The sequence below is a fragment of the Platalea leucorodia genome (genome assembly GCF_965183815.1).
Source record: "Platalea leucorodia genome assembly, chromosome: 5".
Taxonomy (NCBI): domain Eukaryota; kingdom Metazoa; phylum Chordata; class Aves; order Pelecaniformes; family Threskiornithidae; genus Platalea; species Platalea leucorodia.
In genome coordinates, this window is record NC_138827.1 from 59,777,195 (window position 1) to 59,792,909 (window position 15,715).

At 43.1% G+C, this 15,715-nt stretch overlaps 1 protein-coding gene across 3 annotated transcripts in view; it reads left to right on the forward strand.

The window, feature by feature from the left end:
* Positions 1 to 15,715, forward strand: part of HDAC4 (histone deacetylase 4) — a 263,446-nt gene that overhangs the window by 194,439 nt on the left and 53,292 nt on the right. For all 3 annotated transcript variants that reach the window (XM_082314488.1, XM_082314490.1, XM_082314489.1), the window contains exons 13-14: positions 9,115 to 9,372; positions 11,095 to 11,281. In XM_082314488.1, the coding sequence (XP_082170614.1) occupies positions 9,115 to 9,372; positions 11,095 to 11,281 (445 nt within the window). The remainder of the gene's footprint in view (positions 1 to 9,114; positions 9,373 to 11,094; positions 11,282 to 15,715) is intronic.

Sequence of the window (15,715 nt, forward strand, 5' to 3'; positions counted from 1 at the left end):
AGGGCTCCTTAGGGTGACCAGAGGGAAGTGTGCTCCCTGGGGTGCGATCCCTTCCAGCATGGGCTCTGAAGTCTGTGGTCTACTGCTGTCAGCATCAAACTGGGGATCGCTTGAGCATAGCGAAGCACATGGTTCATCCCATTCGGGAGCCGGCTCACTGAGAGTGACCCCCCTGGCTCACCACAAGGCTCTGTATGGAACATGAAGGTCCCAGCCCTGCTCATCTAGTGCTCATGTTGTCACCTAGTGGTGACATTTGCATTTGCTTTAAGGAGGGGAAAAAAACCTCACACACAAAAACCACACAATGCCCCCCCCAAAACAGAGACAAAACAGACATGCATGAATGAAAAGAGCATTATTGAAGTTGCCACACTGAGCACTCAAGCTAGGGCATGGGAGTAGTTAAGTTTCCCATGCAAGTCTTGCTCACTTTTTCTTTTTTTGCATCTTTTTGATCCAATTTTTAATAATCAAGTGGTATCTCTTTTACAAGACTCTGAGCGTAGTACAGAGAGAAGGGTAAGAGCGAGGCTGCTCTCCGATGGCATGCTGCCTCATTTGTTGCAGAAATCAGAGGACACATAAGGAGTGGAAGAAGGAAAGAAAAGGCCTTAGGGCTAAAGCAGCTTGACAGCGTGGCAGGGAATTGGCTTTCTTCTCTCTGCCGCAGAGCCGTGTCCCACTGAGCGGATCCAGCCAGCGGGCAGCTTGCAGCAGCATGCTCATCTTCTCCATGCCAGTTGCAGGACAGGGAAAGGGAGCTGCTAGCTGCAGAGGTGTGCTTGCACATCTAAAACATGTAATCTTAAAATCAATCATATCATATTGAAACCCCCATCCAGTGGAGTTTCATAATCTCTGCCCCAGCTGTGCATGTCATGTCATGGAGCAGCTCTGCTCCCTGCCTGCCATCAAGTCATCGGGAACACAGACGTGCTAATATTTGCAGAGCACTCGTGTGCTCTAGTGATTGCACTGTAGAACTGTGTGTAGAAATCAACAACTCTTTCTTCAGAACCAGGGTTTGAGACATTAAATGAGATTCTGAATAAGATACTGAATCACTTCTTGCTAATTGAACTCTGTACAACCTTTGATTGGAATAAGGCTTGTGCCCTAAAAAAGTAAATACTAAACAGTCCCAAAAATAAAGGCTATATGTTAACGTAGGTGCATGGGAACACTGACCTGAAATTACACAGGCAACATGCGCTCGTGTTTTCCCACCTTTTTGCGTGTTTAACGTTTAAACCTCAGGAATGGTTTTTTCCCCAAGGTTGGAGGAGCTTTGCTGGGTGAGGGAGCTTGTTTTGCCATACAATAAATATATGCAGCAATCCTGACATTGGTTTATCTTCAGCAATTACAATTTCTCTGCAGACTTCAGTCTCTTTTAAGATGCAAATTTTAGTCTTTTATATATGAGAGAGAGGAGCCGTGATATGCTTATGGTTCTCTGTGGCGTTTAGAGGTTGGCATTTGAGGGGGTATTTTTGTCATGACAGAGAACTAGGTAAAGTAGGACGCAGTTCTGTGAGCAGACTCCAGGTATTTTGAGTTAAAACTGTTAGCTTTTCAGCGTGATAGGTCTTGAAGCAGCAACTCCTTTTCTCAATAGAAATAGAAGTGAGATTTCTCACTTCTCAATAGAAATATGGAAGTGAGATTTCTATACATTCTGTGCTGGAAAACTCAACTTTTTACCTCTCCATAGTGAAGATGTGTGTTTTGGCTTTAGACCGCTGGATGTATAATTCACAAAGCCTTACTAGAAGAGATAATCTCCCTTTTAGCCCTGAATTGTACTGTTAAGCAGATTAACACTGAGCTTCTGTGGTCAAATTATGGTTCTTCTGAGTAAACCCCATTTTTAGCACACTGGAAAATGAGGTGTTTCTCCTGCTGTGGCATATATATGGCAACGTATGTATGCCAGACTACAGTGCCTGAACTTGTCTGGTGCAGCAGTGTTGGGTGGATACATTTTTATTAACACCTAGAATATAACTTTGCTATTTCCTGATTTTTTTTTCTTTTTTGGAATGCGTTAACTGTTCAGCCTCAAGTGACTCCTGGAGTAGCTTTTCATATGTAATGTTTGATTTGTAATATTAGAAAAATACAGTGTATTAGGTTGTATTCCACAGCATTCAGGTAGGGCTATTACCCTTTGAATAGTTTAAGGGAAGCCTGTTTTTGAAGCACCCAGTCATAACTTTGGATATAACAACTATAGAAAAGGATCTCCGGAAAACCTCCTTCTGCATTCCTGCTAAGTGTCTCAGTCAATTGAATATGAAATGCCATCCAGCAGGACACTAGACGCTTGGCATTCATGTGCTTGTGCATCGTCACACCTATTACTGCCTAAATGCTGTTAAGTGGTTTTTCCAGGAGCCATTGTTCTGTGGGCTGTCTGTTGCTGCAGATCTGGTGATATGTAGATGTGTACCTGATATAATCAAGCCCATAACTCCAATTATTTGGGGGCGGGGAGAGAAAACAGCTTCTGCTGGTGCCAAGGCGTTTTCTTCTTGCTCCCCCTCCTTTTCCTCTCCAGGCGGTCCCTGTTCTTTGATTCATTAGAGTGGCACAGAGGCCAGCAGTCTGGTGGTCCTTCCAGCAGGTAGGCTGCCTCAGACAGTTATTTTTTTCCTGCTGTCTCATCACTTCTGGGAAAAAAAAAAAAAAACAAACCACAAGAGATTTTTCTTTGCTGCAGAAGCCTCTGCCACCTCCTTACGTGGCCTATGCCCAACTCAGCCTCTCCCCATCATTCTTTATCATCTCTTGTTTCTCTTTGGTCTATAAAAGTTAAAAATTAGGATCTCCTCGCTCTGTAAGGGGTACCTCAGGTGAGAAGACTTACATCGATAGCCAGAAGAACAGGGCTTGTGTTATCATGTCCAAGTGATTAGTTCAAGCCCCCAGCAATATGTTTTCTTCTCCAGGCGCTTGTCCACATGTCTGCTCCCGTGCAGATGCACTCTTGCCTTATGCTTCTCTGCTAGTGCTCTCCTTTCTCTTGAGCATCCCAGCCAGTGTACCCGCTCCACACTGCCTACCTCCCACCTCTCAATTCCTAGCCGCATCCTTGACTTGAGACCAACACTTTTTGGCTATCTCAGGATACTTTTGAGATTAGCTTTTATTATTTCTTTTTTTCCTCTGTTTTTTCTCATTTTTACCAGAGCTGTGTCTCCAGCTATCCAGAGTTGTTCTCTTTCTTCCTTAAGTTTGTCCTTGATCTCCAAAAGGAAGAAAGGGAGGTTTCTGCTTGCTTCTGCACAGCATGGCACAGTCAGGGCCGAGCCAGTCTGGTGTCCTCTATTGCTTCCTGGCTTCTCTCTTCTTCTGGTCAGTGGGACACACTATGTCACATCACCAACGCCTGTGTCCCCCACAGTGCTGTTAAAGAGGGAGCAGAACTCTGCAAGATTGATGTTACCAGCACAGGGCAGGCTGAGGCTACCTTCTGCTACTCCACCCCATGCCCAAAACAGGGAAGTCACTCCACCCCACTGGGTGTGCTCTGTACTTCCCAGGATATAAACTGGATAGTTATGAACAGTAGCGCTGTCTCAACCACCTTCCAGCATATGCCTATCTGCACAACGTTTTGGTCAGCTGTATATATCTGGTAAAGTGGAATGGGGTTTTGGTGTGGTGTCAAATACGATCTCTGAGCTTCTACTACCTGTAGGTAACCCTGGGTGAGTTGTATGGAAATGTGATGATTTATCCTAAATTTTGAAGGTGTGTGTGGTGTTTTTCAGCCTCCAGCCTGTACCCTTTGATGCACATCAGTCTGTCTAGCAACACTGAAGGGCATGACTGAGGTATTCCCTCCAGCAGAGATGCCCTTTCCCACAAGACTGTTATTAATTTCATAATTTAAAAGAGTCACCTCAGTGACTCAAACTTGTTCTCTACTTTCAGTAACCATTACTGTGATGAGCAACACTGAAGAAATGCCATGTTCCTGTGTTGGACTCCTAAACTGGAAAAGATCTTGAGAATAGATCTATCTCAGGTTTTACTTAAAGACTTTCATCTCTGTCGGTCTTTGATAACTGAGGTTCAGTGTTGAAGAAGCCCTGTGCTTTTAATTGTGCAGGACCAGAAATTTCTTCTGTAACTGCTTGTCATCTTACGAGAAAGATTCAGAGGTGCACAACTTTGTCAGAGTTGGTCTGTCCAGATAGGAAGCTCAGCTATGCAGTCTTATGGAAGTTCATCAGCTCTGCTTCTGCTCCAAGGAGCTCTTCAGCCACGTTTTAGAACCAGACAGGTCCTGTGAAACTTGTTGTCTAAAGAAAAAGTGCATTAATTATATTCTTCTAGGAGCTTCTTAAGCATTTTTCTGTTGGGGGCTCTTCATTACCCTGTGATGAGTAAACAGACATTTCCAGTCTCTTTAGCAGTATCTTCAAAGTTTTTGGTGTCCTAAGAATGTATCACTACAGAGAAGGTATCATGAAGCAGTAGATATGTCATATCTGGTAGACATACCACGTGCCAGCTGACCTGAAATTTTACTACCAAAGAAATGCAGCCTTTTTTTCCTTACGAAGCATTCCACAGAAAAATGGTGAATTCTTTGTTTTTCCTTGTATCATGACCTGATATTGCTATGATTTTTTTCTTTCTCTTCTTTGTATTTCAAAGATGTAGATAAGAGATCTTGCCAGCTGTATCGAGTCTTTTAAAAATGCTTGTGACTAGAGATGTATGGTTTCTTCTGAACTGAAATAGTTAGCTGTCCAAGGCTGAAGAGGCAGTGCCTTTAACAATGTTTTATGCTGGCAGTATGTGACAGTCAGAGGCAACTGTGTTTGAAAATAGAGGAGTAACCTCATTGCAAAGGAAGCTAGGGAGCTAATTAAGGGAAGGCGAACTTACGTATGGTGGATTGTGTATTTGTTTACTATTTCAGGTATATTTGTAAGCATTTCAATGCTATCTTAACTTTATATTCATCCCCTTGCACTTCGATTACCTTGCACTTTGATTACCTTAGACTTTCTTAAATTACACGAGCACATGTTCATAAAATTGCAAAGATGGAGGATTTTTAGGGAGTTTTAATGAGCCTGGGGTACACATACTCATGTATTATATGGAATATATTCATAACAAAGTGCCTTCATTGCAAAATTGTCCTTTAAGAAGAATAGGGTTGCGCTAGCTAGAACAAATGACATACCGAGATTCACTTTGTGTTAGGAGAGCAAACTGAATGTTTGAAATGTCCTTGTCATTGACCACTTGATCTTTCAACCTTCATTGTAGCATTTTACACATGTGGTTTTCATTTAATTCTTACCTTTTTATGGAGTTGGAATAATTTAAAACTTCTAGGGAATTACACTGTTTCTCATTTCCATTAGATTTGACAATGACATTGTAAGTTATTTTCCCAGCAATTACCTTGCGTAGTTCATAAGTTCAAAAGGTATTAAGTTCAAAGCTTGAGACCTTCAATCTAAGCAGAAAAAGAAAAAGTAGCAGAAGATGGTTTATGATGATTTAATTATCTTTAAAACATATTATATTCATCAAGCCTAAGAGAGCTTAAAGAAAATTGATGGAAGAACTACCTTCAGCTTAACATGGTTTAGTTATCCAATGTGTATTACAAGTAATGAAACTGGGGAGGTGGGAGGTTCCTCACAAAAATCCTTGAAAATTTTTGATCACAGAATCTTTTAGATTGGCAGGAACCTCATGAGATCATTTAGTCCAATGTCCCTGCTTGAGCAGGGTCAGCTAGAGCAGGTTGCCCAGGACCATATGCAATTGGGTTTTGAATATCTCCAAGGACAGAGACTCCACAGTCTCTCTGGGCAACCTGTTCAAGTGTTTGATAGCCCTCACAGTAGAAAATATGCTTTCTTGTGTTTAGAAGGAATTTCATGTGTTTTAATTTGTGCCCCTTGCCTCTTGTCCCATCACCTGTGAGTGCAACCCATCAGGTCCCATGGACTTAGGTATGTCCAGGTTTTTTTTAAGTGGTCCCTAAACCTGGTGATCCTCCACCAAGGGTAAGTCTTCCTTGCTCCAGACTTTCCTTCTGGTCTCAGGGGCCTGAGATTCCTGAAGGACGGTCTTACTAGTAAAGAAGGCATTAAGTGCCGTGGCCTTTTCTGTGTCATTTTTCACCAGGTCCCTTCCCCCATTCAGCAGTAGGCCCATGATTTCCCTAGTCTTCCTCTTTTCTTTCTTGATGCCCTTCACATCCTTTGCCAGATTCAACTCCAGGTTGGCTTTGGCTTTCTTAACACCTTCCATACTAGATCAGATGGCAACTCACTGCTCCTCTTGGGTCGCCTGTCCTGCTTCCAACTCTTGTACACTGCCTATTTATATCTTGAGTTCAGTTAGGAGCTCCTTGCTCATCCATGCAGGCCTTCTGCAGCCTGTGCTTGATTTCTTACTTGTTGGGATGGATCTTTCTTGAGCTCATAGAACGCTTGCATATCAGCCAGCTCTCCTGGACCCCTCTAATCTCCAGGGCTGTATCCCATGGGACTTTTCCAAGCAGATCCCTGAAGAGGCCAAAGTCTGCTCTCCTGAAATCCAGGGCTGTGGTCCTGCTTTTTGCCCTGTTCCCTCCTCTTCGGATCTTCAACTCCACCATCTCATGGTCACTGCAGCCAGTGCTGCCTCTGTGACTTCCACATCCCCAAATAGTCGTTCCTTGTTTGTAAGTGTCATGTCCAGGAGAGCACCTTCCTTGTTGGCATCTTGATCACCTGTGTCAGGAACTCATCATCAATGCACTCAAATCTCCTAGATTGCTTGAGCCCTGCTGTCTTGTCCTTCCAGCAGATAGCAGGGTGATTAAAGTCCCCCATGAAGACCAGGACCGGTGAAAGTAAGGCTTCTTCTGGGTGTCTGAAGAAGGCCTCATCTACTTGTACCTGATCAAGAGGTCTACAGCAGTCTACCCACTACAAGAGCGCTCATCTTGGTCTGTTCACTTATCTTGACATTTAAGCTCTTGACTGACTCCAGATCCATACCAAGGCACAGAGCTCCATGCGTTCCTGCTCCTCCCTCACATAAAGGGCAACTTCCTCTCCTCACCTTCCCATCCTGTCCTTCCTAAGAAGCCTGTATCCCTCCATCACAGCACTCCAGTCGTGTGAGCTATCCCACCATGTCTCCATGATCCCAAGAAGGTCATAGCCCTGTAACTGCACACAGACTTCTAATCCTCCTGTTTGGTCCCCATGCTGGGTGCACTAGGGTAGAGGCACTTCAGAGAGGCACCCAAGTGTGCCGATTCCCCAGGACAGACTTGAGACCGTCCCTATCAGGCTGTTCTGCAGGCACCTCCTTCTTTACATGCCTGCGGTCAAAGGGATGCCACTTCAGCTCTTTTTTGTTGATTGCTGTGTCCTTTCTGCTCACACCACGCCAGGCCCTTGGCCTGCCTACCCTGTCCCCAGTTTTCTTAGCTGCCTGTTAAGGAACCACTCCCTCCCCTGTTGTTTGTAGTTTAAAGCTCTGACTGCTAGCTTGGCCAGCCTGTCAGCAAAGGTCCTTTTTCCCTGTTTAGTCAGATGGGATCCCGTCTCTTCCAAGAAACTGTTAACTCTCAAAGGTGGTTCCACAGTAGTAGACACTGAAATCCTCTTGCCAACAGCAGCCAGTTGTTGATCAATACAAAAATATTGGCTCTTGTCACTAAGACGGATGGGCTGCACCCCCCCCATCTGTACTGGGGGGCCACATGAATGCCAGAGGGTCTTGCCTTAAGCTTCTAGGCAGGATAATGCCCTTCTGCATGTCCTGCTCCTCTCAGGAGTCACGACATCCAAAACGCAGTAATCCACAAAGTGCTGGAAAGCCATGGCCCTGCATCACGGTCCTTGCAACGCTCAATTTTTAAAAGCTTGGAGCCCTAGTTATTTGAGATCCTCTGCTCTATCTATGAGCAACCTCTTGTTTTCCCTGCTGTGATACTTGCAGGCAATTAATCCTTTATATTACCTTTGTCTGCCTAAATCTGCTTTGTATAGGTTTGCTTAAATTATATGGCAGAGCCTCTCCTCCTACATTTAGGGAAAAAGGCTTAGTTTCAGGTTTGAGCCACTGTTCTTCAAAGAGCAAGTTATTACAAGTAGTCACTCCTTCTGCATGTGTTCAATAACAGTGTTTTGATTTAGCTTTATTAGATTTAAAATCAATATTGCTTTTCATACCAATGACCTAATCCTTACTAAGGCTCTGCCCTGACAACTTTCAGAGTTCAGCAGTTTCTTTATAAGCCTATGAAATGGGTACAGCCTGAGCTCTTTTAAAGAAAGGAAATTGATTTATTTACCTATGCAGGATATAAAAACAGTTCACCTTTTTTTTTTTTTTTTAAAATAAAAATCATAAGCAGTCTGAGATGGAGAACTGTGAATTTTATCTTGCCAATGAACTTTCAAAAAGTCTGAGCCTGTGTGAATATAGTGAAAATTATATTGTTCCCTTTGTTTTAGCAGCTGCTTTCAGAGAAGTTCACTACCTCTATTTAGGAAGATCTGGTTAGAATGATGCTCTTCTTGCAGTTTACTTCTGTACAGATGTAAGTTGAGTGTCCTCAGTTTCCTCCTAATTAGTTTCATGAGAGTGCAAGTTTTGGAGGAATCTTTCTATGATGGTCTCTCACTTTACAGATAAAATTCAGGGGGTGATTCAAGAAGAAGCTGGGCAAAAAAAAGTAGCAGAAACCCTCTTAGAGGGTTTATGTCTCTCTCACTTTTTTTCAGAATTTAATTGCCAAATGTATTGATGGTTATGCTTCTCCTGTGTGGGTTTGTGAATGGAGTAGCATCCATAGGTGTGCAGGCGCAAGAGGCTCTTATTTCTTCAGAGGGAAAATCAAGTGCAAAATGAAGGGGCTGCCATTACTTGGGACACAGGATTTCATAGTGCTCAATGCTAAGGTTGACCTGACCTTTCTCTTGAGCGGTTATTTTGGACCTAGTTTATAAGATAAAAGCTATAATTCACAATTGCTTCTTTCATGAAGCTGGTTCTTTGAGGAGAACAGAGTGAACTTTACATGTGATGAGTTACATTTTATTTATCGGTTAACCTCTGGGTTGTTTTCAGATTATATCAAAACCCAACGAACCAGCTCGCCAGCATGAAAGCCACCCTGAGGAGACAGAAGAAGAGTTACGGGAACACCAAGCCCTTTTGGAGGAGCCATACAGCGACAGAGTCGCAAGCCAAAAGGAGGCCCCAGGGCTGGCCAACATGGTGCAAGTGAAGCAAGAACCCATCGAGAGTGATGAGGAGGAAGCAGAGCCACAGCAGGAGCTGGAGTCTGGGCAGAGGCAGGCTGAGCAGGAGCTGCTCTTCCGTCAGGTGAGCTTGCAAAATACCAAGTTTGGGACTTGGTTCTTTGTAGAAGATTGTTTGGTTCTTGGTAGTCACCTTATACTACTCTAAGGGGGAGAAGCTAGGGGGAACCAGCTCTTGAGGATTTGCTACATAAAGAAACCTGCAGGTAAAATCAGTGCCATCCTTCCCTGGAGTCGCTGTGTCAACTCAGATGTCCCAGAAAGGAGAATCTGGATCACCTGCACAAAATGCAGTCAATGCATTTGCAGCCACTGAGCCACTTTCTGTTTATTTCTTTGGGAAGACAAAGTGTGTCTTAACATTTTTGAGCACTAAATACTAGGAGAGAATTTTATGTTTTAAAAGAAATTGACTGCCCCAGAGAAGGGCTGGATAAGGAACAAAGGATGAGGTTCATTGGAAGGAAGGGGATTCCTTCTTCAGAACTGGAGATCCCAGTGATGGCAGCTGTGCTCACTTTTGAGGGTAAACCCCAGAGGCCTGTGGATTGCAAATAATAAATCCAATAACAACATAGCGTAGCATAATCTTCCTGATTACATGGCAGTCTCCCTGTTGTGGTAGCAGTAATGAAGGTGAGAAGGTTTCAGTTCTCTTAAGGCATCAGCGCTCTGCTCATCCTTGCAGCCCTACAGCATCTGACTGTACCTACAGCCGTGCGTAACCCTCGCACGGGATCTGCAGCCAAGAGCAGATTGCTGTAGCCATGCCAGGGTGTAGCGCTCTGAGTAAATCCACAGCCCTTGGCTAGGGAAAGCAGACTTGTGGCAGGTTTGCAGTTGCAGTGTCTGTGAATCAGGTGCAAATTGGTTGCTCCTTATAGTCGTGTGCATCTCGCTACCGTCTTCCCAGCACTGCAGAGCTGACTTGCCTGTCCTGCATGAATGTCGCTAGCTGTTGCGTAGAGACTGCATTTTTGGTTCCTTATTGAGCAGCATTATCTTCATAACAGTGCTGCCTTGAAAGATCAATGCCATTGCTAACCATGCTTGTACAAAGTGTTATTTGATTTATACAGTCACGTCTGAGCCTCGTTGCCTTAGTAAATAAATAAATAAATAAAATGTAACATGCTGCTAATGGTGGACCACAGTGATACTGTTCCTCTGAAAGTTCAGCCTCCCCCTGCCCTAGTCCTGGATGCATGGTGACTGCAAGACTCACCTGAGGAGTCTTAAAAATATCATGTCCTTTGCAATTATTTTGCCTCAATTAGGAGAGTGAATAAATAGAGGAAATGGGAAGGTTGTTAGGCTGTGGTTGGAGTGTGGCAAGCTGGAACAGCCGTCCCTTCTGACCAAGAGCCTGTCCAGCTGATGGTGTGGCTGCACAGAGAACCAGCTCAGTTGAAAACTCCGTCTCCTGCCTGGGGTCTGGCTGAGCTGGACTCGTTCCCTGGTCTAGTGCATCGCACTGTTAAATACACCACTGCAGCGGTAGAGAAGCACAGGGGGAGGAAGACGTGACCAGACCCAAGGGGAGGATGGGGCTGCTTCTACTAATGACCCTGCCAGTGCGCACTAGCTTCAGGGCTGTGGTTTGAACACACTGCACTTGCCTGACTTTGCTCTAGAAATGTGCACATCTGCATTTGCTGCACTTGTGTGCATCCGCTCGTTTATCAGGGAAAGGAGTCCAAGCCTGCGAACTTTAAAGGCTCTTAAAAACTCTTTTATGAAGGCACCACACAGACTTTCAGCAACTGCCTGCTTCTTTTCCCTGCAGCAAGCCCTTCTGTTGGAGCAGCAACGTATTCACCAGCTGAGAAACTACCAGGCGTCACTGGAGGCAGCTGGCATGCCCGTCTCTTTCGGAGGGCATCGGCCTCTGTCCCGTGCACAGTCCTCTCCTGCCTCAGCCACCTTCCCAATGTCCGTACAGGAGCCACCCACTAAGCCAAGGTTCACAACAGGTAATGTTTTGGGGCACTGGGGCTGTGGTTATCATTTTGCCTTATGATGTTGTGCCTTTCTGCCCTGTCCCTGCAAAGCCATCTGTTTGGGGTCTGCGTCTCATCTGCATTTGGGGACTCCATAACATCCTGTCTTCATGAAGGATAAGATTCAGTCGTCTTCCGCTCTGTTGTCCTGCTTGTCCCTTCCCCAGAGGGACAGACACCCTACAGTCCAGATGGAAAATAACCTGCAAAAATCAATAGAAGCATAGCACAGTACTTCAATTATGTCTTTCCAGAAAAAAAAAAAAAAAAAGGACAAGTCATGTGCTGTGACAAGGCTGATTTAGATGCAAGGCAGAGAGAAGCAATGTTATTGAAAAAGGACAGCATGCCAAATGCAGTATCTGTTGGCTGAATTTTCTGCACCTTCTCCAGTCCCTGCGCAATCTCATGCCATAAGTTATCCACCCTGGGCTCTGTGCCAGCCTACCCCTCCTTCTGAAACACAATCTCTGCCTAGGAGTCTGTCTGTGCCTGTAGGTTAGGAAAAGTGAGGTGGGTTGATTATTTCAAGGTGTCACGGTGCAGAAACAGGCTGAAGAGTGTTTTCTTACCTGATGGGTCTTCATCTCAAAGAAAAATTATGAGTGCAATTCTGCATTTGTCTAGTGAAAACCAGAAATGCAAAAAAAGCTGTTAATCTCCCCACAGAGGTTAAAGGTGAAAAATAATTGTTCTTCCTAAATCCTGACAACCAACTTTCTTCCACCAAAATCCGTTCTTTCTCTTCAGTAGCCTTAGTAACAGATGAAAGTTAATTTATGTGCAACTTTTCGAGTCCTGTGTTGGGTGATTAGGCGGACTTATTTTGAAGTCCGCCTTCTTCCCCAAATGTCAAGCTCTATTTTGTGAATGAACATTTTGCAACGTTATGTGTACCCTGGGAAAAGGAAGGGAAAAAAAAATCCAGAACGCCCAAATAAGAGCAGCTCATGATTTTGTTTCTCTTTCACTTACCCATTTATTCTTATTTAACCCACACTTTTTGCATCATTAAAATCAGCACTGTGAATCGGGTTTCTTTTCAGACACTGATGATATAGTAGTAGTGATATGTTAAATATGACTTTGTTCTTCAGCTGCTAGCTGCAGAGTGGGAAGCATGTGTGGTCAGCTCTGTAAAAGCAGTATCCCATTTTTGCAAATCAGCCCTTTAAGTCTCTATTTGTTGTTAATATTGAAACCTTGAATTTCAGCAAAACTGCATTTCTAATGCAACCAGTTATAGCAAGATTATTCTAGATCTTGGTTTTTGCCAAGGATACAAAGAAGGGTAGTCCTCTGGCTCGCGATCAAACCAGATGAAACTTGAGCATCTAAGACATTTAGACCCAAGCCTTCGTGCTTTAGAAACAAGGAAGCCCAGCCCTACTTTAAGAGATTATTCATTCCTTCTCTTTCTTCCCTTCTCCTCCTCTGGTATTTAAGTTGCCTTGTCAATCATACGCAAGACTTTGAACATTTCCTACCAGAGGATATAAGTTTAACTCAGATACGTGCCTCTAAATTTCATTTAAAATTACAGGTAACAGTAAGAATGCGGATTTTGAGAACTGTGCTGCTTTAAAAGGACACTTACAATGTTATGATTTATTTGTCTTGGAGGCAGGGTTTAAAAACAAAAAGGTGGCTTAAAATAAGAGGTGGAATATCACGTTGCTTTTATATAGCACCAGACAATCCAGTGCGATGATATGCTTCGTGTATTTCATGTTTTAAATATCCTTTTCACAGCATTTATCCATGTTAAGACTCTAAGGGCTTGGTTTTTCCATTGCCTTCTGTCTTGTGCATTTCCCTACCTTTATGCTAGGTGAATGGAGGAGGAAAAATACAATAAAATGCTGTCAAGGGAGGAAGTGTTAGGCATTCACTGGCACTAATAAAGGTGCAAAGCATAAAAGGTGAGACCTTTATACTAGTCCTATAACTAATCCTTCAACTCGTGTAAAAGGTGAAGGACTAGTTTAAGTGACCATCACTATCTGCTTAACAGTGGCAGAAAAAAAAGAGCATACTACTATGGGCATGTAAACACAGAAAGGAAGGGCAGGCATTTCAGCTGTTGAGCATGTGTGTGTGAGTTAGATTGCTAATGTTTTCTTGAAGTTGTCCACGGTGTGTTGGAAATTGTGTTTTTGGAGGTGGATACTAAATCTTAATCACTAGGATTGAACTATTCTTTGAAAGGCAGGAAATTAGTGTCTTGGGTATTTCTCAAAGCAAGCAGTGCTGAAGTGCATCAGGCTTTTCTTTTTTTTTTGCTAGGAAAATCCATCTGTTTGATAAGTGACTGCTTTGAAGACTGATCCCAACATGATTTGCACTTTGGATTTCAGAGAAATTAAGATTTGAATTGTTGTGATTGTTTTGTGAGAGGACTGGAAAAAACAAACCTCATTCAACGGCCCTAATGAAGCCAACCATGATCACTTTAGACACAAATGTGGCTCTTAAGAGATCAGACAAAGGAATTGTTCATCACTTTCATGTTCAAGATATCATATAGAAAACACTAATGCTTTCTCTGGACAGAGTTAGGACCAGACAGTTGGAAATTCTGGGGTTTATGTATAATTTATTTTCCTGTCTCTGTCAGTGACCAGTACCTGAGACTTCAAAGGTGGTGGGAAAGAAAAACATAATACACCTCTCAAACATGATGTGCATTACTCCACATGAAAGTGAAAACAGTGCCCTTCATGACTTCTTCAAGCAATCAGTTTTATGTCCCGAAGCATGACATTTAATTTTCCTTCCTACTAGCATATTAAAGAAAGCTAGTCCTTGAACTTGCCCTCGCTAGCACAAGTAGCCCCTTGACTTTAATGACTACTTCTGCACACACGGTTCTACACACTTGAATAAGACTTCTCAGGTTAGGCCATTAATTTGCATAGCTCCAATTATGCAGTCTCTGATCTCCTGTAAAAAGGGTTCCACAAATTATTCTGATGTTCTGCATTAAAGTATTTTTCATTTCTGATGAAGGCATTTGTTCTCTCCTGTACAGAGCAATACAATTATCTGAACCTCAAATCATATGTTTGTTCTGCCAAGAAAAGCGAGTTGGTTATGCTTTAGTGCTGACCTTTAAAAATGATTGTTCTCGTGTCTTAAAGAGTATTGCTTCCAGCATCACTTAATTTAACTTGTAATGGCCAGTATAGTTTCATATTTTAAGCTTAAATTGCCAAGCTTTCCTTTGTGTGTGTGCGTGTCTTCATCTGAGCATCCCCAAGCACAGGAAGGAACTTGGAACAGTTCTCTTTTTTCCGGTGGTTTAGTTTTTAAAAAAGAGAAATGTTGGGTGATGTGTGATTACAGTACGGAATAACTTCATTGAGACACTACCATTATCATTGAGTCATTGGGAAAGGAGAAACTCTATGGATCAACCAAATTGTCTAGGCATTGCTTTACCTATGTAACTGGAGTTGCATCATGATAGTTTTTCAGGAGTTACTATTTAAAGCTTAAAGACTTGGAGAAAACACCCTTTAAAAAGAAACTTGCAACACTGATTCACATATCAACTATTTAAATGGTCTTACACCCCTTCCAACTTTGCAGTGCAATCAGTATAATTCACTGTCAGCTCCCAAGTAGCGAAAAGACTTGTTAGAGCAACAGCATTAAGCATTGTCTGGGAATCCAGGAGGTGAGCAAGAAAAGACTGCTTAAAAAACACTGATTGGAAATACTTGATTTTTTTTTCCAGAAACTTACGAAGGTATGGCATGAACTAGCTTCAGATTTATCTCCAGGTTGGAGTGTCCTTTGCAAATGAGGTGCAGCTTCTTGTTCAGAGCTTTCCTATATTGTATTTTACTTCTCCCATTTCCATCAGTGAATTCTCTGATGCACTCTCCTGCCTGTGCTCCATGTGGTGTGGTTTCCTGTTGCCCTTCTCTTTGGCCATCACCCGAATGCCTCAGTTGCACCATCTTTTAGTCCTTGGACTCTAAGGTCAGTGCCCTCAGAGGGTGCAGTCCTGGCCCCACTGATGCCAACAGCAGAGTGCCTGTGGACTGAAGGGGGCCAGGCTTGCACCCAGACAGGTCAGCAGCTATTTGATGAATGACTTGCTGCTTGGACTTCTTTTTGTTTACATTCAAGGCTAGTTGTTGACTGTGAATATATGTATGTTGAATAGATACACATGCAGCTTTTGGCTTTAAACCTATAAAGCCTAGTTGTAGTACCTGTAGATGTGTCTGGAAATCAGAGAAGGCAGAACCACTTTTCATTCTTTAATATGAATGATTTAGCCAAACCTAGTGCAGTCCCATATGGTCTAGGAGGACATCTACATGGGGTTCTTTTGGGTAACAAATACTTTGTCAAAATGCATGATGTCCCTTGAAGATGAGTTTCCATCAAAAATAA